The sequence below is a fragment of the Pongo pygmaeus genome, chromosome 12 (assembly GCF_028885625.2).
Source record: "Pongo pygmaeus isolate AG05252 chromosome 12, NHGRI_mPonPyg2-v2.0_pri, whole genome shotgun sequence".
Lineage (NCBI taxonomy): Eukaryota > Metazoa > Chordata > Mammalia > Primates > Hominidae > Pongo > Pongo pygmaeus.
This window is the reverse complement of record NC_072385.2, coordinates 130,463,527-130,485,238: the sequence shown is the minus strand read 5'-3', so window position 1 is coordinate 130,485,238 and position 21,712 is coordinate 130,463,527. Positions and strand designations below refer to the sequence as shown.

General features: G+C 46.9%; 1 protein-coding gene and 1 pseudogene across 7 annotated transcripts in view; one reads left to right on the top strand and one right to left on the bottom strand.

Annotated features, from left to right (window-relative positions):
* Positions 1 to 21,712, top strand: part of COLEC11 (collectin subfamily member 11) — a 46,732-nt gene that overhangs the window by 11,597 nt on the left and 13,423 nt on the right. For 2 of the 7 annotated variants that reach the window (XM_063649003.1, XM_063649001.1), the window contains exon 3: positions 7,950 to 8,021. The exons of 1 other annotated variant lie outside the window; for it this stretch is intronic. In XM_063649003.1, the coding sequence (XP_063505073.1) occupies positions 7,950 to 8,021 (72 nt within the window). Of the gene's footprint in view, positions 1 to 225; positions 871 to 7,949; positions 8,022 to 18,317; positions 18,394 to 21,712 lie in introns of those variants that run through there. 4 more of the 7 variants (XM_054475459.2, XM_054475460.2, XM_063649004.1 and 1 more) reach the window with 4 other exon arrangements.
* On the bottom strand, positions 9,454 to 10,065 carry LOC129030284 (thymosin beta-4-like; annotated as a pseudogene).

Below are 21,712 nucleotides of genomic sequence, written 5' to 3'. Positions count from 1 at the left end.
GGGGGAGTCACGTGGGTGCCAAGGAGGGGGAGTCACGTGGGTGCTGAGGAGGGGGAGGGGGAGTCACGTGGGTGCCGGGGAGGGGGAGTCACGTGGGTGCCGAGGAGGGGGAGGGGGAGTCACGTGTGTGCCGAGGAGGGGGAGGGGAGTCACGTGGGTGCCGAGGAGGGGGAGGGGGAGTCACGTGGGTGCCGAGGAGGGGGAGGGGGAGTCACGTGGATACGGAGGAGGGGGAGGGGCACATTGACCTTCTGCAACCTGCATCAGGTTCGCCCCCTCCTCATCCCCTCGCGGGCTGCTTGGGCCTTCAGCTTCTCTTGTGGCGTGTCTGCAGCTCTTTTTATTGAAACATTAGAGAAAAGTAGATTCAAACCCATGATCAAAACAGTCACCACGAAAGACAAACCCTGCTCAGCCCGTGTTGTACAAAATGAAAAGGTGAGCCCTCTTCCGGGGCGCAGGGTCCGGACAGCTCGGGGCCACCCTCCCAGGCCGCGCAGCTCTGGCTGGGGGCTTTTTTCCGGCTGGATTCACCCTGCGATTGGAAACCAAGTGGACTGTCCTGCAGCCCAGACAAGCCCAGTGACTTTTGTGCTTTTAATTCTGATAAATGTGCCTGCTTTAGAAAATGTTTAATTATGTTAGAAGCAACTTAAACTGTTGGACGCGTACGGCTCTCAGAAGTTTTGGTGAATGTGGCTTTGGCCCTGACTTTGTGGTAGCGTGTGTGGGTTTGTGAGTGGAACCTTCAGCTTTACGTTGGAAACCGTGGCTGTGGACAGCTGGACTTTTGGCTGTGGAGGTCACGTCCCTGCCCGATGTGGTGGGTGCCTCCGAGTCCCTACCGTTCTCTTCCCTGTGCCCTGCCAGGTCAGTAGCCCGCACTGGTGGGGGCCGTGGGGTGGGCTCCAGGGTCCTTTCTGGACGCCGCCTTTCCCAGGTGCTGTTGGGAGGGTCCTTCCCAGTTGTCCACGTCCTGGGTCCCCCGGATGTGCTGTCATTTCCCACATGGGTAGGGTCCCTTCTCAACCTTCGCAGGCTGGGAAGTAGGGCAGGTCTGAGTGTGCTGTGGGCCAGCCGTCCTGCGTGACGGGTCACCTGTCCTCCCAAGCCTCGGCCTCCTGGTCCGTGAGGTTGGGGAGGCGATGCCAGCTTTGGGCTCTGCGGGGATACAATGGTGGCACCAGGAGTGGGCACACAGTGACCGGGGAACCAGCCCCTGCTCGCTGCTCTGGGACAGTGACTTACAAAGCACTAACCCTGTGCAGGCAGCGAGCCCGACCAGGGAGCGGATCAGGTGTCCGTCCAGCACGCGCCCCGCGAGTCCGCAAGCGAGAGGCGCGCACCAGGGGCAAGGAGCGGTTTAAAAGGATTCAGGATACCCAGCATGTCAGGAATTGGGTTACTCAATGGAGAAAATGGTGTGTGCCAGCAGACTTCATCCCTGCCGGCCACAGCATGTGCCGTAGCCCCCCAGGGTCGCTGGAGTTCAAAGAGGAGAGGCAGCGTGCGGCACAGTGCCAGCTTCTAAGGAAACAGACACACACGCTGTCACCATTCATTCATTAGACAAACGTCTGTTGAGAATCTACCAGGCAGGCTCAGGGCTGGGATGAAGAAGCCACGGCCTGTCTCCTCACAGTCCCGCCATTCGGCCCCGGACATGGGGTGGCATCTGGTCTGCGAAACACGGCATGTGCCACCCCCACAACCCCTTGTGTTTTATATCCTGAAACCTCTGCCAACTCCACATTTGGCTGAAGAATCTTCCTGGGCACACGTGTCAGGCTGCCGCTGACTGCTGGTGGTGCTTGAGATGACATTTATTTGCCATTCCAGGCCATTCCAGATAATAATAATATATTATCTTTACATTTAGAGGGAATAATATATTGTCTTTACATTTAGAGAGAATGACAACTCCTTTTAATGGGAAAAAACAGTCTTTTTTTAATGGTTAAAAAAATGGCTGTAGGCGAGAAAACATTTATCGGTATTAACAAATGTGTTTCCCAGAAATGTGAAAGGTCATAGTTCTTCTTATAGGCTTTATCAAATTAATTTTTTTTTGCTTTTTTTTTTTTTTTTTTTTTTTTGAGATGGAGTTTCTCTCTTGTTGCCCAGGCTGGAGTGCAATGGTGCGACCTTGGCTCACCGCAACCTCCGCCTCTCAGGTTCAAGCGATTATCCTGCCTCAGCCTACCAAGTAGCTGGGACTATAGGCGCATACCATCACGCCTGACTAATTTTTGTATTTTTAGTAGAAACGAGGTTTCACCGTGTTGTCCAGGCTGGTCTCGAACTCCTGACCTCAGGAAATCCACCCGCTTTGGCCTCCCAAAGTGCTGGGATTACAGGTGTGAGCCACCATGCCTGGCCTATCAAATTAATTTTAAAATCATTTACTGCCATTCTTTAAAACAACATTGATAAAACCAGTAATGGGGCCTGAATAACACGCGCTGTGGGAGGTTTGCTCTTCTGACATCTGATGGCCTGTCTGTGCCGTCTCCCCTTGTGGAGAACGAGCCAGGCAGGCTGAGGTCCTGGCTTTCTCCTCTCTGACTTCCCATGGCCCTGGGGTGCTGTGACACTTGCTGTGGCCAGCAGGGATGTGAAGTCGCTGGCACACAAGTTTGTTCAGCTTCTAAGCAGGTGGCATGACAGTCAAGCACTGTCCACGGATCTTCCTCAACTGGCTATAAATATGTTGAAGTATCTTAGGTTCTCAATAAAATAACTGACTTGCGCTTTCCTAGCTGGGTTGGAAATGACCCCAGATACAATCTAGGTAAAAGATTTTTGTTCGTAGATTTGTACATGATTTGCAGGGAAGCCAAGCAAATAGTAAATGCCAGCCACGTTTTGTTTCTTTGAGCGAGGAGAGAGCTGCATTGTGATGATGGTGGAAGTGAGCCAGCAGTTGAAATGTTAGCCTCTCCTGGTAGAGAAATAACTTGTCATTAGAACTTTATGTAGTCAATCATCCTGAAAATGAAAAGGATGTGGGAAAAATGTCATTGTGCTCGCTGGGTCTACATTACAAAATGCATGGAGTGTTGAGTGGGGAGGTGTATAGAAATCTTGCTCTGGAGTCATTACCTGCAGGGACATACATCTTTATGACCCGTGGGACCAGTGGACAATGAACACTTCAAACCTTGCCAAATTGGCCAGGTGCAGTGGGTCACGCCTGTGGTCCCGGCACTTTGGGAAGCTGAGGTGGGAGGATGACTTGAGTCCAGGAGTTTGAGACTACCCAGGGCAACATAGTAAGACCCCATCTCTGGGAAAACAAAAACAAAAACAAAAAAACAACCCTGCCAAATTGTGAACAGTGCTCGAAAACAGCCTTGGTTCTTAAGATGCGTGGACAGGGCAAGTCTACAAGGCGGAGGCGACGGGGACCGTGGAGAAACCAGGGCAGCCCCGCCATGGATGGGAGGCCTCTGTACTCTCTGGTCTTCAGTGCTGCTGGTCCTGAACCAGGGATTAAAATACTTTTTCTCGTGACAACCAGCACGGTGTCTTCCAGGGCATATTTTGTTCAATCCCCATCAGAGCTGAGGAGGACCAGGCTGGGAGGGCTTACGCTGGGCTTTGCACAGGGAGGAAAGCGGTTTCTGACTCCAGGTTTGGGTTCTCCACACTGCAGGCACAGCCATGAGGCATTTGGGGTGCCTGCTGCCCATCGCTGGCTGAAACGCGCCTGGCCCTGTGCAACTGCAGACACAGGTCCATTAAGCATAGCCCTTGGGAGATGGCGTGTAAGTGGATTTTGTGATTAGCTGAGAGATATAAAGAAAACCTATGTTAAATCCTCTTTTTAGAAAGTCTTGCTGTTTTTAATGACTTATTATTCTTTCTCTCCTGCTTTAGTAACGAGAGTTTGTGGGACACAGTGTAATGTGTGGTGCTCTTCAGGGTCTTCCTGTGCCTCCAGTTGTTACTATGAACTATTTTTCTTTTCTTCTTTGATTTTTTTTTTTTTTTTTTTAGAGACAGGATCTTGCTCTGTCATTCAGGCTGGAGTGCAGTGGTGCCATTATAGCTAACTGCAGCCTCCAACTCCTGGGCTGAAGAGCTCCTCCCACATCAGCTTCCTGAGTGGCTGGGACTACAGGTGCACAGCAACACATCCTGCTATTTTTTTTTTTTTTTTTTTGAAACGGAGTTTCACTCTTGTTGCCCAGGCTGGAGTGCAATAGCGTGATCTTGGCTCATTGCAACCTCTGCCTCCTGGGTTCAAGCGATTCTCCTGCCTCAGCCTCCAGAGTAGCTGAGATTATAGGCACCCGCTACCACGCCTGGCTAATTTTTGTATTTTTAGTAGAGACGGGGTTTCCCCATGTTGACCAGGCTGGTCTCGAACTCTTGACCTCAGGTGATCCACCCGCCTTGGCCTCCCAAAGTGCTGGGATTACAGGTGTGAGCCACCACGCCTAGCCCCTGATAATTTTTTTGTAGAGATGGGGTCTTGCTATGTTGCCCAGGTTGGTCTCGAACTCCTGCCTTTAAGTGATCCTCCTGCCTTGGCTTCCCAAAGTGCCAGGATCACAGGCATGAGCCACTGCATCTGGCTAACCAGTATGTAAAAATCAGATTAGAGACAGGCAGATGGATGCAGGTGGAGGTTGGTCAGAAGCTATCATGACAAATTTGTCCTTACTGCTTTATCTTTAGGAGGAGAGGAGACGAGTGTGAGTAGTCATGCTGATTAGTGAGTCTCGCTCTGAGGTTTTGAAGCCTGAGCAAGGTGTGGTAAAGACACACTGGCGTGCCAGCACATCCCAGCTTATTCTCGTAGCTGTGTCTTTACCTGTAGCGTGGACATAGTGCCCGCCCCATGTAGGGGGAGAGGTGAAATTATTATGCAAATAAGTGAATGCCATGTACAAACTCCAGGAGCTTTCTTAAGCGTTATGAGAAGAGCTGGCAGACCCGCTTAGTGTTAATTCTTGACGAGTACTGATGGAGCACCTGCCTTCTTCCTGGTGCTCTGGGGGACTGAGGGTTGGGTGAGATGGAGCTGTGTCTTCTCAGAGCTTTCAGCCAGTGGGAGAAAGAGCAGACTGCTGTCATGTAGGCGGTGTGAAATGCTTTATGAAGGAACATTCTTCCACCCTCATCTCAGCCACAATCACTGTTGGCCTGGACCGCGTCATGGGTGGTCAGGTTATCCCCATGAGCTCCAGGCATGAAGTCCCTGGGCTGCCTGCTGCCTCAGGCTCGTGGCTTGCTCTGCCCAACCACTTGGCTTCCCGTAATTGCCTCCAGCCCTCCCCCCTTGTCTGTGCACCTGCGGACCCTGTCCTCAGAACACTTCTTACTCTGTGCCTGGCTACCCCTGCTCAGCAGCTCAGCCTGAGAACCACCCCTCAGAGGGCTTTTCGGATCTTGCCGTCTAAATTATGGCTCCTTTGTTGAGGTTATTGCCTCATTTTATTCTTGCGTCCAGTGTTGCTAATGAGAATTCTTATGTCCATCTGATTCTCATTCACAGGTATGCAGTCTTTAAAACTGTTTTTCCCTCCTGGGTAGCTGACAACATTTTCTCTTTATTCTTGGTGTTCTGCGGTGTCGCTCTGACGTGTCTGAGTTACTTTTCTCTGATGTTCCCCGTGTGGTTCTCTGCAGGCCCTTTCACAGAGTTCTTTCATGGCTTTCCTTAGCACTGGGAAATCGCAGCTACTAAATCCTCGCAGCCACGAAGGCTTTGTTCCTCTCTTTCCGGAACTGCTGAAAGAGCGACATTGGCAGTTGTGAGTTTTTCCTTCAACTCTCAACTTCATAACTTCAAAACAAATAAACAAAGCCTGCATTTCTTATTAGTGCTGCCCTGTGAACGATGCTTCCTCCTCAGCCCTGGCTCCACGAGGCCTCTTCATCCTTGGCCACTGGGAACTCGCCTTTCTGCGGACTGGCTCCCGCACAGCGTCTCTGCTCGGCTCTTTCCACTGCAGTGTGCTGTTGTTCACGGACTGGCCTCTCCCATGTTACGAAGACCTCAGTTCACCGATTGCACAGTCAGCGTCCGGCTGCTCCACCGTTCCGTCTTCTCTGCTCTTTCTTCTGCATGATGCTGATGCCCCTGAAACCTCTGGGGATTCTTAATGCTGAGTTTATCTTGTTAGTGGATATTTCTTGCTAAACTGTCAATACTTCTCTTTTCTTCTTACAAGATAGGAAAGCAAACTTGAGAACTACTTGGAGCCTCAGAGCAGCATGTGAGTGTTGACTGTGGGTCAGCCCAGGGGCAGCCCACAGGCTTTTCAGCAGGTGGCCCTGCAGGGCTGGGGCTGTGGCACAGGGGTGATGTGGGGATGGGCCCGCCGCCGTCGCTGTGCTTTTCTCTTTGTTACTTGGATTTAAATGGAATGTCCCCTCCGTGAGGCCAGATAATCAGCTTTGGGGATTTTGTGGAGGGATCTGTAATCTCAACTGAGCCTCTCTCCAAGACAAGGTGTGTGGGCCGCAAGGTGTGTGGGCAGCAAGCCATCCAGGTGCCGAGGCAAGAGACCGAAGGCACGAGCTCTTCCAGTATAATAAAATATATAAAACAACAAGAGTTGACACTAGAGTATATATACTGTCTCTATATATAGAGTTGTTTTATATATTTTATTATACTGGAACAGCTCGTGCCCTCGGTCTCTTGCCTTGGCACCTGGATGGCTTGCTGCCCACAAAGGTGCAAATGGAGAGTTACAGAGAAGTAAAGTTTATGTGAACGCTGGCACGATTGTGCAGAGAGGGATGGTGAACTTGTAGCGTATCAGCGCGCACACGCACACCCATGCACACGCACACCCATGCACACGCACACACGCGCGTGCACACGTGCACACACGCGCATACACACGCGCGCACACGCGCGCACACACGCACACATGCACACACATGCACACACATGCACACACACTCCCTCTCTGCAACCATTCAGAGGAGGGATAGTGCAACAGGTAAGAAATGCGGTCTTATAAAAATGACTACAGAGCCGAGTCCCAGCCAGGACAGTGGCCCTGTTGAGAGAATCCAGAAGAGCCTCCCGGAGAACCAGGTGAGAAGGCGGACCCTGGACAGGAGCCGGCTGACCAGGCAGGCTGGGCAGAGGGCACAGAGTAGGGAAAGACCAGGGTCTGATGTAGAGACCACACTGAGGAGAGGCTCAAGTACTGGATGTCATTTATAGCTGAATCTAGAGACTTAATAGAATTCCATTTGTTTCAGGACAATCATTTTGGTGTGGATTAGAGTGGGAGAAGCAGACTGGAGCGGAGGTGTTGGTGCCCACACGCCTTCCTGAGGCCCCTGGCCTCACTGCACACATCTCTGGACTGTGCCTTGTAGGGTGTCTCCACCAGTGATTCACCCTCCGTCTCCTGCACCTGCTGAGCCCTGGAAGCGGGTGGATGTGCCCAGCTGGTCACAGGCAGCCCTCATGGTGGAGGCCCTGGCTGAGCAGGAGCCTGTGCCCTGGGGGGCTCACGCTGATGGGGCCAGGGGGATGCTGACATAGTTCGTCCTTCCCTGAGTACCAAGCAGATGAAGCTCAGGGAGAGGTTGGGGTGACGCTTCCCATGGGGGGGCGCCTGGAGACGGTGCCGCCCTTCTCATTGGTGTTAGGGTTGGGGAGAGCCAGCATTTAGATCTGGCGCTGTGTGCCCAGGGACAGACTAGGAGCCCGCCAAGAGGGGTAACTGGTGAGAGAAACACAGGCCCTTTCTAAGAGAGAAGGTAGGGCCGGGAGAGAAATAGCCCTAAAAGCAGAATCAGGAGCACCCAGGGTAGGGGCTGGGCTGCAGGCGGAGAGGGAGGTGGGGAGAGAAGGGGCTTGGCCACCTGCAGGGACCCGGGGAGAACCCTTCTAACTGTTCTTCCTCCACAAATCACTCTGAGACGCTGTGCTGGCCAGACGAGCTGCTAAATGGATGTGACTTCTTCCACAGGGGATGCGGGAGAGAAGGGAGACAAAGGCGCCCCAGGACGGCCTGGAAGAGTCGGCCCCACGGGAGAAAAAGGTACCTGCAGCCCTGGGCTGGCCCTCAGAGCTCTGAGGATGGAGGCACCCCTCCTGCTAGAGCCAGGTGGGGAGGTGGGGGTGGTGGTTCCAGAGAGGACAGGCCCTGCCCTCTGGGTCTCAGGGAGGCAGACGGAATGGGACTCGGCTCGGGAGCAGGGAGAGGAGAGTGCTCCTTCAACACTGCTCCTTGTGCTGACCTGTGGGGCCCTAGGAAAGAAAGTGTGTCCTGGAACTCAGCAGAGGCTCTTGGCCCCTCTAAGCCTCATCTGTAAGATGGGAATAACAGCTTCCAGATCATTTGTGAGCGCTAAGTGAATCAGTGTCGTTATGAAGGTGGCGTGGCAGAGTACACAGATAGGACCCTCATCACTTTGCGTCTGTCTCCTCCTTCATAAAGTCGAGTGATTCTGCCTGCCTTGTGGGACTGTGCCGAGGCTCATGGGAGCTAGATCATACATGTAAAGGAAATGTATCATGTGTAAAGTAGCTGCACAGTACATGGCAGGGGTTAAATATATGGTGGCTATTATCTTTATATACTCCTTGTTACTGCTTAAAATTTTTTTAAGTGTTTTTTCTTTTTCTTTTTTCTTTTTTTTTGAGACAGAGTCTTGCTCTGTTGCCCAGGCTGGAGTGCAGTGGCACAGTCTTGGCTCACTGTAACCTCCTCCTCCCAGGTTCAAGCTATTCTCCTGCCTCAACCTGTTGAGTAGCTGGCATGTGCTATCACGCCCAGCTAATTTTTTTTTTTGGGGTATTTTTAATAGAGATTAGGTTTCACCATGTTGGCCAGGCTGGCCTCGAACTCCTGGCCTCAAGTAATACATTTTTTCCAAGTCATTAAAGATTGTCTTTAGAAATGCTTTCTCAGTATGTACACATCATTCTATGAGAACATATACTACAGTTAGCCAACCCCCCAACCAATCTTTTAACATTGGAGGGTTAAGTTGTTTCCAATTAAACAAAATTATTATAACAACACAAAGATAATTAAATGTATATTTAAGCCCATACACTGTTTTTTGAAACGTTTTTGAGGTATAATTTATGGACATTCTCATTTTGAGATTACCGTGCAATCAGTTTTGACTATTGCACTCGCCCGTACCCTCATCCTAAGCAAGAGCTGGAACATTCTTATTTCACTTAGCGCAGTGCCCTCCAGGTTCATCCAGGTCACAAATGCTAGGATTTTCTTATATTTCAAGACTGAATAATATTCCATTATATATATGCCATGTTTTCTTTATCCACTGATTGGTCAACAGATGCGTAGGTTGTTTTCATGTGATGGCCGTTGTGAATAAGGCTGCAGTCAGCATGAAACTGTAGGGATCGCTTCAAGATCCGATTTCATTCCCTTGGCTATGAACCCAGTAGTGACATTGCTGGATCATGTGGTAGTTCTGCTTTTGATTTTTTCTTTTAAGTTTTTAAACTTTTTATTTGCATATGTAAAAAATTGTGCATTCCAATAATTAAAATCATTTGAACAAAAAAAAATGGCACTCTGATTAAACTGCATTACAGCCTGCAGGACACCTTGGGCCAGCTTGGTTTTACTCTAGATTTCACTGTCATCCCACCCCACTTCTTCTTCCACCCCACTTCTTCCTTCAGCAACATGCAAGTTCTTTCCTTCCCTGCCAGCCAGATAGACAGATGGGAGAGGCAGGCGCGGCCTTAGTTGTCAGTAGTTCTTTGATGTGAAAGGGGCAGCACAGTCATCGAAACTTGATCCAACCTCTTTGCATCTTACAAAGTTAAACAGCTAAAAGAAGTAAAATAAGAAGGCAATGCTTGTGGAATGTACAGTGCATGTTGGCGGTGCATGCCTCATTACGATTCGCCTGCTTGCTTCTCCTGTTCAGTCGTTTCTTTGGAAGGCAGTGGATTTTTCTTGAGTCTCTGTCTTCTTCAGTTTCGACTTATCGAATTTCTCGATCTCAGCCTTATCGGGTTTGTCAGACATGGTTGTGGAGGAAAAGCGGAGCGAGGCGTGCGAGAACGAGAGAAGTCTGGTCTGCGCAGTGGCCACCACCGAGTTGTCGCTTTTGATTTTTTCAAGGAGCCTTTGTACTGTTTTCCATTCCTGCCAGCGATGTCTAAGGGCTCGCCTCTCTCCACATCTTCTCCAATGCTTACTCTCTTTTGACTTTTTGATACCAGCCATCCTAACAGGTGTGAGGTAATGTCTCATTGTGGCTTTAGTTTCTATTTTCCTGATAATTGATGATGTTGACCACCTTTCCATAAACCTGTTGGACATCTGTATGTCTTCTTAGAAAAATGTCTATTCAGATTCTTTGCCCATTTTTAAATTGGGTTATTTGTTTTTCGGCTATTGAGTTGTATGAGTTTCTTATATATTTTGGATATTAACCTCTTATCAGATATATGGCTTGCAAATACTGTCTTCCATTCCATAGGTGCCTTTCCGTTTTGTTGATTGCTTTCTTTGCTGTGCAGAAACTTGTTAGTTGGATAGGTTAGCACCACTTATTTATTTTTGCTTTTGTCGTCTGTGCTTTTGGGGTCATATCCAAAAAAATCATTGCCAAGACCAATGTCAAGGAACTTTTCCCTTACATTTTCTTTTAGGAGTTCTGTGATTTCAGGTATCATTTAAGTCTTCTATTTTGAGCTGATTTTTATGTATGTTATAAGACAAGGATTCAGTTTTGTTTTTTTGCATGTGAATGTTCAGTTTTCCCAATAGCATTGTGAATTCTTTGTGCCTTTGTTGAAGGTTAGTTGACTGTATATGCACTCATGGGCTTATTTCTGTGCTTTCTTTTCTGCTCTATTGTCTATGTGTCTGTTTTTATGCCAGTGCTTGTTTGAGCAAGTATACTGGTTTGATTACCATCTGTATGTAATATAATTTGAAATCAGGAAGTGTGATGCCTTCAGCTTTGTTTTTCTTGCTTAAGGCTGCTTTGGCTATGCATGACCTTTTATGGTTTTACATGAATTTTAGGATTTTTTTTCCATTTCTGTGAAAAGCGCCTTTGGAATTTTGATAGGGATGGCACTGAATCTGTAGATTGCTTTGGGTAGTATGGACATTTTGAAATATTAATTCTTTTGATCCACGAACAGATATTTTTTCCATTTATTTGTGTCTTCAGTGTTTCATAGTTCTCAGTGTACAGGTACACAACACTTCCTTGGTTAAATTTATTCCTAAATATGTCATTCTGTTTGGTGCTACAGTCAAGGAGAATTTCCTAAATTTTTTTCAGGTGGCTCATTGTTAGTGTATAGAAATGCTGCTGATTTTCATGTGTTGATTTTGTATCCTGCAACTTTACTGAATTTGTTTATTAGTGCTAACCAGTTTTTAGTGGAGTCTTTAGGGTTTTATTTATATAAGATTATTACATCTGCAAACAGAGCCAGCTTTACCTCTCCCTTTCCAATTTGGATGGATCCCTCCCTCCCTCCCTCCTTCCTTCCTCCCTCCCTCCTTCCTTCCTCCCTCCCTCCCTCTCCCTTTCTCTTCCTTTCTTTCTCTCTCTTTCTCCCTTTCCTTTTCTTTCCTTTCCCCTTTCCTTTTCTCTTTCTTGCCTAATTGTTCTGGCTAGGACTTCCAGCACTATATTAAATACAAGAGGTGAGAATGGTTATCCTTGCCTTGTCTCTGATTTTAGAGTAAAGCTTTCAGCTTTTTTACCAGTGAGTATGATGTTGGCTGTGGACTTCTCATATATGGCCTTTATTGTGTTGAGGTGCATTCTTTGTATATGTGCTTTCTTGAGAGCTTTTATCATGAAACAACACTGAGTTTTGTCAAATGTTCTTTCTGCATCTACTGATGATAATATGATGTTTATTCTTCATTCTGTTAATGTGGCATATCACAATTATTGATTTCTGTATGTTGAACCATCCCAGGCATAAATTTTGCTTGATCATGGTGTATAATACTTTTTTTTTTGAGACGGAGTCTTGATCTGTTGCCCAGGCTGGAGTGCAATGGCACGATCTTGACTCACTGCAACCTCTGCCTCCTGAGTTCAACCGAATCTCCTGCCTCAGCCGCCCAAGTAGCTGGGATTACAGGCATGCACCACCACGCTCAGCTAATTTTTATACTTTTAGTAGAGACGAGGTTTCACCATGTTGGCCAGGCTGGTCTTGAACTCCTGACCTCAGGTGATCCACTTGCCTCGGCCTCCCAAAATGCTGGGATTACAGGCATGAGCCACCATGCCCGGCTGTATATAATCTTTTTAATGTGCTGTTAAATTTAGTTTGCTAGCATTGTGTTGAGGATTTTTGCATCTATGTTCATCAGGGATATTGGCCTATAATCTTTTTTTCTTGTATTGTTCTTGTCTGGCTTTGGTATCAGGGTAATGCTGGCTTTTAGAAATTAGTTCAGAAGTATTCTCTCCTCTTCAATTTTTTGTAAGATTTTAGAAGGATTGGTATTAATTCCTATTTAAATTTTTGGTAAAGTTTGGCATGAGGCTACCAGGTCCTGGGCTTTTCTTCGATTGGAGATTTTTGACTACAGAATCAGTCTCATTACTGATCTGTTCAAATTTAGTATTTTTTCATTATTCAGTCTTGGTGGGTTGTATGTTTCTAGGAATTTATCCATTTCTTCTAGGTTATTCAAATTTTTGATGTATAATTATTCATATTACTCTCTTATGACCCTTCATATTTCTGTGGTATCAGTTGTAATTTCTCCATTGCATTTCTGATTTTATTTGTTACCACTTTTTTCTTCGTCTAGCTAAAGGTTCATCAATTTTTTTTTTTGCCTTTTCAAAAAGCAACTCTTAGTTTTGTCGCTTTGCTACAGCTTTTCTAGTCTCTGTTTGATTATTTCTGCTCTGATCTTTGTTATTTCCTTACTTTTGCTAACTTTGGGCTTCATTTGTTTGTTTTTTTCTAGTCCCTTATGGTGTAAAGTTAGATTGTTTATTTGTAATCTTTATTTTCCCTCCATGTAGGTAGTTATTATTATAAACTTTCCTCTTAGAATATCTTTTTGCTGTATCCCATAAGTTTTTGTATGTTGTGTTTTCATTTTCATTTGTTTCAAGATATTTTTTGATTTCTTTTTTGACTCATGGATTGTTCAGGAATGTGTTGTTTAATTTTCTCGTATTTGTGAATTTTCGTTTTCCTCCTCTTGCTGATTCCTAGTTTTATACTGTTGTGGTTAGAAGAGATGCTTGATATGATTTCAGTCTCCTTGAATTTGTTAAGACTTGTTTTGTGGCCTAATGTATGATCTATCTCGAAGAATGTTCTGTGTGCACTGGAGAGGAATGTGTTTTCTGCTGCTGTTGGATGGAATGTTCTCTGTTAGCTCCATTCGGTCCGAAGTGTAGTTTATATACAGTGTTTTCTTATTGATTTTCTGTCTGGGTGATCTTTCCATTGTTGAAAGTGAGGTATTGAAGTCCCCTACTATTAGTGTATTCTATCTATTTGCCCTTCAGATCTGTTAATATTTGCTTTACATATTTAGGTGCTCCAATGTTGAATGTGTATATATTTGTAATGATTATGTTTTCTTGATGAATTGACCTTTTATCATTATATAAAAAGCTTTTTTACTCTTGGCTACAGTTTTTCACAGTCTGTTTTGTCTGATATAAAATAAATATAGCTACGCCTATTCTGTTTTGGTTTCAATTTGTGTGGAATATCTTTTTCCATCCCTTCATTTGTAGTCTATGTGTGATCTTAAAGCTGAAGTGTGTCTTTTGTAGGCAGTGCATATAGTTCGGTCTTCTTTTTATTTATTTTTATTAAGCTACTCTGTGTCTTTTGATTGGATAATTTAATCTATTTACATTTAAAGTAATTATTGATAGTTAAAGATTTGCCATTGCCATTTTGTTAATTGTTTTGTGGTCACTTGGTAGATCCTTTGTTTCTTTCTTCCTCTCTTGCTGTTTTCCTTTGTGGTTTGATAATTTTCTGTAGTGGTATGCTTTGATTCCTTTTTCTTTCTTTTGTGTATGTACTAGGTTTTTTATTTGTGGTTACCACAAGGCTTATATGAAACATTTTATAGTTATAACAGTCTATGCTAAACTAATAACAACTTAACTTTGATCACACACAAAACTCTACACTTTTACACCCACCCCCCATTTTATGTTTTTGATATCACAATTTACATCTTTTTTATTGTACATCTATTAACAAATTATTGGGCCAGGTGCAGTGGCTCACACCTGTAATCCTGGCACTTTGGGAGGCTGAGGTGGGTGGATCACGAGGTCAGGAGTTCAAGACCAGCCTGGCCAGCATGGTGAAACCTCGTCTCTACTAAAAATACAAAAATTAGCCGGGTGCTCACCTGTAGTCCCAGCTACTCAGGAGGCTGAGGCAGGAGAATCGCTTGAACCTGGGAGGTAGAGCTTGCAGTGAGCTGAGATTGTGCCACTGCGCTCCAGCCTGGGCGACAGAGTGAGACTCCATCTCAAAAAAAAAAAAAAAAGTAGAATATATTAGCTGGGTGGCATGTGCCTGTAGTCACAGCTGAGGCAGGAGGATTGTTTGAGCCCAGGATCTGGAGGCTTCAGTGAGCTATGATGATGTCACTGCACTCCAGCCTGGGTGAGAGAGTGAAACCCTGTCTCTAAAAACAAACAACAACAACAACAAATTATTGTGGCTATAGTTATTTTAATATCTTTGTCTTTTAACCTTTATACTAGAGTTGTATATGATTTACACATAACCATTACACCATCAGAGTATTCTGAATTTGACTATTGCTATCATTTGAATGTTTGCCCGCTCCAAAACTCACGTTGAAACTTGATCTTTAATGTAATAGTATTGAGAAATTGGGCCTTTAGGAGGTGACTGGATCATGAGTTCTCTGACATTATGAATGGATTGATCCATTTATGAGTTAATAGATTAATGGGTTATTACAGGAGTGGGTTAGTTATCATGAGAGTGGGACTATTATAAAAGCCAGGTGGCCTCTCTCGTGAGCCCCCTTACTGTGTGATGCCTGTGCTACCGCAAGACGCTGTGGAGAGTCCTCATCAGATGTGGCCTCTTGACCTTGGATTTCCCAGCCTCTAGAACTGTAAAAAAAGAATTTCTTTTCTTTATAAATTACCCAGTCACAGATATTCAGTAATGGCAACAGAAAACAGACTAAGACAAGTATATAGTTTTATCAGTTATCTCTACACTTTTAAATGTTTTCATGTTACTAATTAGCATCCTTTTGTTTCAGCTTGAAGAACTTTCCTTTACATTTCTTGTAAGGGAAGTCTAGTGGTGGGGAACTTCTTTAGCTTTTGTGTATCTGGGAGACTCTTTATGTTTCCTGTATTTTTGAAGGATGGCTTTCTGAGTACATAATCTTATTGCCAGTTTTTTTCTTTCAGTACTTTGAATATATGATCCCACTTTCTCCTGGTCTGCAAATTTTCTGCTGAGAAGTCTGCTGATAGCCTTATGAGGGTTCTTTTGGATGTGATGAGTTTCTTTTCTCTTTCTGCTTTCAAAATTCTCTTCTTGTCTTTGATTTATGGTAGTTTGATTATAATGTATCTTGGTGAAGTTTTCTGTGGGTTGAACCTATTTGGAGACTTTTAAGCTTCATGTACCTTGATGTCCACATCACTCCCAAGTTTGGAAAGTTTTTTAGGCATTAATTCTTTAAATAAGCTTTCTATTAGCTTCTCTCTATATTCTTCTAATGCAGCTTCCATAATGTGAATGTTAGCTTTCTTGATGGCATCCTTTAGATCTCATAGGCTTTCTTAATTTCTTTTAATGCCTTTTTTCTTTTTTCTTCTCTGATTGGATATTTTTAAATGACCTGTCATCAAGCTCACATATTCTTTCTTTTCTTTTGTTTGATCAATTCTGCTGTTGATGCTCTCTACTGCATTTTAAATTTTATTCATTCTGTTCTTCAGCTTTAGAGTTTCTGTTTGGTCCTTTTTTTAAAAAAAAAAATCTATCTCTTCGTTGAATTCCTCATTTTTAATGTATTGTTTTTCTGATTTTGTTGAGTTGTATGTCTATGTTCTCTTGTGTCTCATTGAGCTTCCTTAAAATGATTATTTTGAGTTCTTTGTTAGGCAATTTGTAGATCTCCATTTCTTTGGGACTGGTTTACTAGGGTATTATTGTGTTTGTTTGGTAATGTCATGTTTCCTTGATACTTTATATTCCTTGAAGTCTTGCATTGCTGTTTTCTCATTTGCAAAAGCAGTCACCTCCTCTAGTCTTTATGGACTTTTTTTGGGAGAGAAATTTCTTTACAAAACAGCCTGGCTAGGGATTCTGAGGCTCTATCAGACCATTTCTATGGATGCACCTGCTCCACACCTTTTGCTTCTCTTGGAGAGGGGTGAATTTTTAAAGAGTATATGCCTTTTCTTGATCCCACAAAGGCAGTCTAGGTGCTATGAGCCTCTCATTAGTTTCTCCTAGGGCAGTGCTCTGAAATGCTCAAGTTCTTGTGCCTTCTCCCTCCCCGTCCCTCACAGTCAAGCTATCTGTCTGTGTGAGATGCTTGCACTTGCCATCTGTGGGGGTGCCTTTGGGAGCTGGCAGAGTGATGGGTGAAGCATGTGAGCATTTGGGTGCCCGTGGTCCAGTTGGGATGGTTCAGAGGAAAGGCGTCTCCATCGGCTTGTTGGGGGGTTTCCTAATAAAATCTGCAGAGCAATTATTAGGGTCCATAGCCTTTCTTCCTAGCTCTCAGTCTCTCCCAACTTCTCCATGTCAGTCACCTTGGTATTGGAGGTAAGACAAGAAGGATGCAGGCCTTTTTTGGGCAGCATCCTGCATGGCTGGGGGAGCTGGAAGCTCATTTACTACACTTTCACTTACTCCAGTGGGAGAAATCATGGGCCAAGGAGGTTTCCCTGGGCGCTGAGCTTTGTTGCTCAGCTCACAGTTGCTCAGCTCACAGTTGTGGGAAACGGTCACACGGGTAAAATGAAACTGTTCTTACCCTCATCAGTGCATCTATTCTTGGATTTTTTTTCTCTAACAGCGTGCTGGAACTTCACTGGACTTCCAGACTCCTACAAAGACACTTTTGTTCTTGGGGAGTTGTCAAAATGGAAGCTTCTTTTGGGGGACTATGGCAGAAAGCTCCTCTTCTGCCATCCTCCTAACGTCACCCATGCGTGCATGTATTGTCTTCCTAATCTGATTATACATTCCTCAAAGGTAGGGATTTGTGGACCACACTCTGCCATCCTGCGAGTAAGTGGTTCCAAGTCCCTGACATAGTAGTTATTCCTAAGTATTAGATTCATAGATTTACAGAGGGTCATTAAACGTACATTGACTACCCCAGAGATATGGGGTTAAAGTCTGAAAGACTCTTTTCATTTCTACCTTTCAAAGAATCTTAATAAAAGGGTCCATAAACACAATGGCTTGCTGATCAAGGCTGCAAGGATTCTCTATTAAAACCTCTGAGGAATTCCCTTCTCCCTCCCTCCTTTCTTCCTTCCTTCTCCCACTTGGAAGTGGCAGCAGGCTTCTTCAGGCTCTGAGGCCTGTCCCCACTGATGTTCAGGTGTGGGTCAGGCTTCCATGCTCAAGCAGGCCTCAGGTCCCTGCTGAGGGGTGGGCACGGATGGAGGGTGAGCCTGAGGCAGGATGTACAGGACAGCGACTGCTGAGACAGCGTTCTTGGCTGCCTTGTGGTAGGTGTGGGGCCATGGACCCAGCCCAGGGTGGGGGTTAGGGAAGAAACTCGGGAGGCTACTCGTAATTCAAGGTTTCTGAAATCTGGAGACAGGGAGGGCTAGAAGTCCATAAATGGATGTGGCATTTGGCGTCTCAGGGCGTCAGCTTAGGGGAGTGGCATTTAGCACTCAAGGGTCTATGCTGTGCCTCAGCTTGGACGCATGACTTTGGAAAGTTTCTTTTTTTCTTTTCTTTTTTTTTTTTTGAGACAGAGTCTCGCTCTTGCTCTGTTGCCAAGGCTGGAGTACAGTGGCATAATCTTGGCTCCCTACAACCTCTGCCTCCCGGGTTCAAGTGATACTCCTGCCTCAGCCTCCTGAGTAGCTGGGATTACAGGCGCCTGCCACCACACCCAGCTAATTTTTGTATTTTTAGTGGAGACAGGGTTTCACCACATTGGCCAGGCTGGTCTGGAACTCCTGACCTCAAGAGATCTGCCCACCTTGGCCTCCCAAAGTGCTGGGATTACAGGCATGAGCCACCATACCTGGCAGACTTTGCAAAGTTATTTAACATCTGTATTGTCTGAGTTGTCAAGCAGGGATAGTCATAACATTGTATTTACTTTTTCCAACAGTCACAGCCAGTCGTGGCAGCTTCTGACATCTCCAAAAGGAAGCGCACCTCATCCTTTGTAGAAATGGGATCACAGGGTAATGGATCTGGAAATCCCACCTTCACACTTAAGTTGGACCCTGAGATGCAGAGAATAGGCAACCACCCTGGCCATGGCCACATGGCTCGGACAGAACTGGAGCAGAAGCCCCATCTCTAGATGGACGTGGTTTGCTGGGAGGGAGGAATATTGTTAGGCACAATGTGCTCCTAGCCTCAGCCGAGCAGTGTAGAGAACACAGACGCAGAGCCAGACAGTCCTGGGCATACTGGGCTTGTCCGTATCGTGGCTCCACCACCTGTTAGTCGTGTCAGCTTCTGGAATCGGCTTTGTCTTCCCAAGCCCCCTTTTTCAGTATCTGTAAAATGGGGGGCGGGGGGCGGGGATCTACCGCCCAGGACTCCCAGAAGGGTTAAACGGAAGGATAGACGCACAATGTCTTGGATGCGGCAGTTGCCTGGTGCCTGGTGGCCTGGTGGTTGTTGCTATTATTCTCCCTTCGTTTGCACAGAAGAAAGCCTGGGCCCTGGTGCTTCTGTTCATGGGAACTCACTAGGGAATGAGCATGACTTCCGGGCTCTGCAATAACCAACTGACATTCTTTCTGATAATCCTGGCTGTTTCTGTCAGCTATAAGTGCTCTGTTCTGGATAATGTTTATTCTCAAGGACATTAGGTCAAAGAGAGAATGGAATATGTTTACAAGGACATTAGGTCAAAGAGAGAATGGAATAAACTTAGGACTTTTTATACGCAACCTGGAATGAATCTCCTCCCTGAGACCTAGGACACCCTGGGCGCTCTGCCTGTGTGGTAGGCAGTGCCCGGGCCCCAGGGGGCGCAGATGTGCTGGGAACCAGGACCTCAGCCACCACCACCCTCCACACACTCTCCCTGGAGTCTCGCTCTCCAGTGGGACACAGCCTTGCCAGCTCCTCTGGCCCACTGGCTCTTCTGCCCGTGGGCTTGCTAGCTGGGTGCTAGTGGATAGCTTTCTAGCTCATTGCAGCGGGGGGCACAGTGGCAGTTCCCTGATGTCTGGTCACTGACATCTGTGGCTTCCATGGCATTACACTGCGGAGACTCACCTGGAGAAAAACAGTGACCTCTGCGGGAACTTGGGGGCCAAGACTTCCTGGTTTCTAGGGTCCTAGGAACCACTGCAGTCCTGGGCAAACTGGGGGCTGCAACTCAACTTCCCCTGGGTATGATGATGCTGGGCACGATGACGGGGGGCATGATGATGGGGTGGATCTGGGCATGATGACGCTGGGCACGATGACGGCATGATGATGCTGGGCACGACAACGCTGGGCATGATGATGGGGTGAATCTAGGAATGATGACACTGGGCATGATGATGGCCATGATGATGCTGGGCACGACAACGCTGGGCATGACGACGGGGCACGACGAGCACGATGATGGGGTGGATCTGGGCACAATGACTGGGCATGATGATGCGGAGCACAGCGACGCTGGGCACGATGACAGGGTGGATCTAGGTATGACGACGCTGGGCATGACGATGCTGGGCATGACAACAGCGTGAATCTGGGCACGATGATGCTGGGCACAATGCTGCACACGATGATGCTGGGCATAACGCTGGGCATGATGACAAAGTGGGTCTCAGCACCTGTCCCAGTGCTTCTTGAAGGGGCTCCTGAAGGGGAGGAACATGCCTGGGAAGAGTGGGGCCTGGGTGTGACAGCCCTGCTCCCATGCCGGCCCTGCTGTTTCCCAGCCTGTGACCACTCTAAACCATTGTTTTCAACTTCTGACATCAAAATCACAGCCTTCACAGGGCGTTGCTGTCATGAGTGGGCCTGGGGTCTGCAGATCCGCTCTCATCCTTGTGTCTTCAGGTCCTAGCATGAGACCTGGCATTCGGAAGCCCCTCTGTCCACTGTTGGAAAAATATCCTGAGGTTTCATATCTTCAAATACCTCTGCAATCTGTGGGTGATCCCAGTCTATGGCCAAGGGCCCCCCATCTGTGTCATCCTCCCTTCCCCAGGTGAAGCGGCTGCCCCGCCAGGTTCTAGAGAGCTGGTCTGTGGGATGAGGCTTCTGGCCATGCCGGGCGGGGGCTGTGTTCTCTGCTTGTCTATGGAGGTGGGGCTCTGCTTCAGGTTTCCCCAGGGGCTCTCATTTAAATGCAGCTCCTGGCCCAGGAGGGTGGCCTGAGACCCTGCAATGGTCTTAACAGCACCCAGGTGCTGCTGCTGCAGGCCTGGGCTGTCCGCATTGGTGGGGGTCCAGATGCCTCTGCTTCCACAAAGTGCATGCTCTGCACATGGGAGCCTGGCTGCAGCGGGGGCTGCCCTGAACAGGCCAGCTGGGTGTGTGCTGGGGGCGTTGAGGGAGTGTCCTGTCGGGAAAGTGAGACCTCCCCACCCCGCACTCGGGGAGGTGGTGCGGTTGGATGACCTGTTCTGAGATAAAAAGCCAGGACATGGCCCAGAGAAAGCCAAGCTGTTAAAAGTCACCGAGGAAGCTGAATTTCAAATGCTCTTTTTGCCCCTTCTCCACTTCAGAGGACTGTGTGAAGTGTTCATTAAAATTAATAAGAACTCCGCACCTGCTTTGAGCTGCCCTCAATCCTCATGCGTGTCCAGAGGACAGATGGGAGGCACAGCACTGCTCACAGTGGTGATGAGATGTGGGATGGGCCGTGGCGTTCGTGCCCAGTGAGCCGGGTGCCGCAGCCAGAAGCTCCTATGGCAGAGAGGGAAGGGATCCAGGGTCATCAGGTGCTGCAGTCCTGTTGTCGCACGCAGCCAGCGGGAGGGGGCGTTGCTTGCCTCTTGCAAAAAGCTTTCTGTCACTTGGAGGTGCACGAGGCCTTGGGAGAGGGAAAAAGGCGTTAAGGCTCTTGTTCTAATCTGCTCTCCTTAGAGAACCTCTGGGTCTGTAACCACACTACTGTTCTGCCCAAGGGTTAGTTTCCAAGAAATGTCTTCAAGTTGAAACAAGTTGGCTACAAAAAAGGTTGTGGTATAAAGTAGAGAATGTGTTGACAATCTCAGTGGATTTTAATGGTTCTCACCTTTTCTTCTTCCTCCAGACACCCCAAAATAGAATATTTCTGTCAGAAACAACAGCTCACGGCAATAGGTCCCAGTGTGTGTGGCTGGTATGTGGCAGTTGGAGTGTAGTGAGGGTCTCCTAAGTGCTTCTGGGGTTCTCAGTTTCAGCCTAGGTGCTGACCAGCTGTACAAGCTTGAGTTGTGTGAGGATAAAAGTAGGCTTATGTACATGCACTCATGCACACACGTGTGTATAGTGTGTGCATGCATACATGTGCACATAGCATGTATGTTTGTGCATGTATAGTTGTATGTATGGATACAT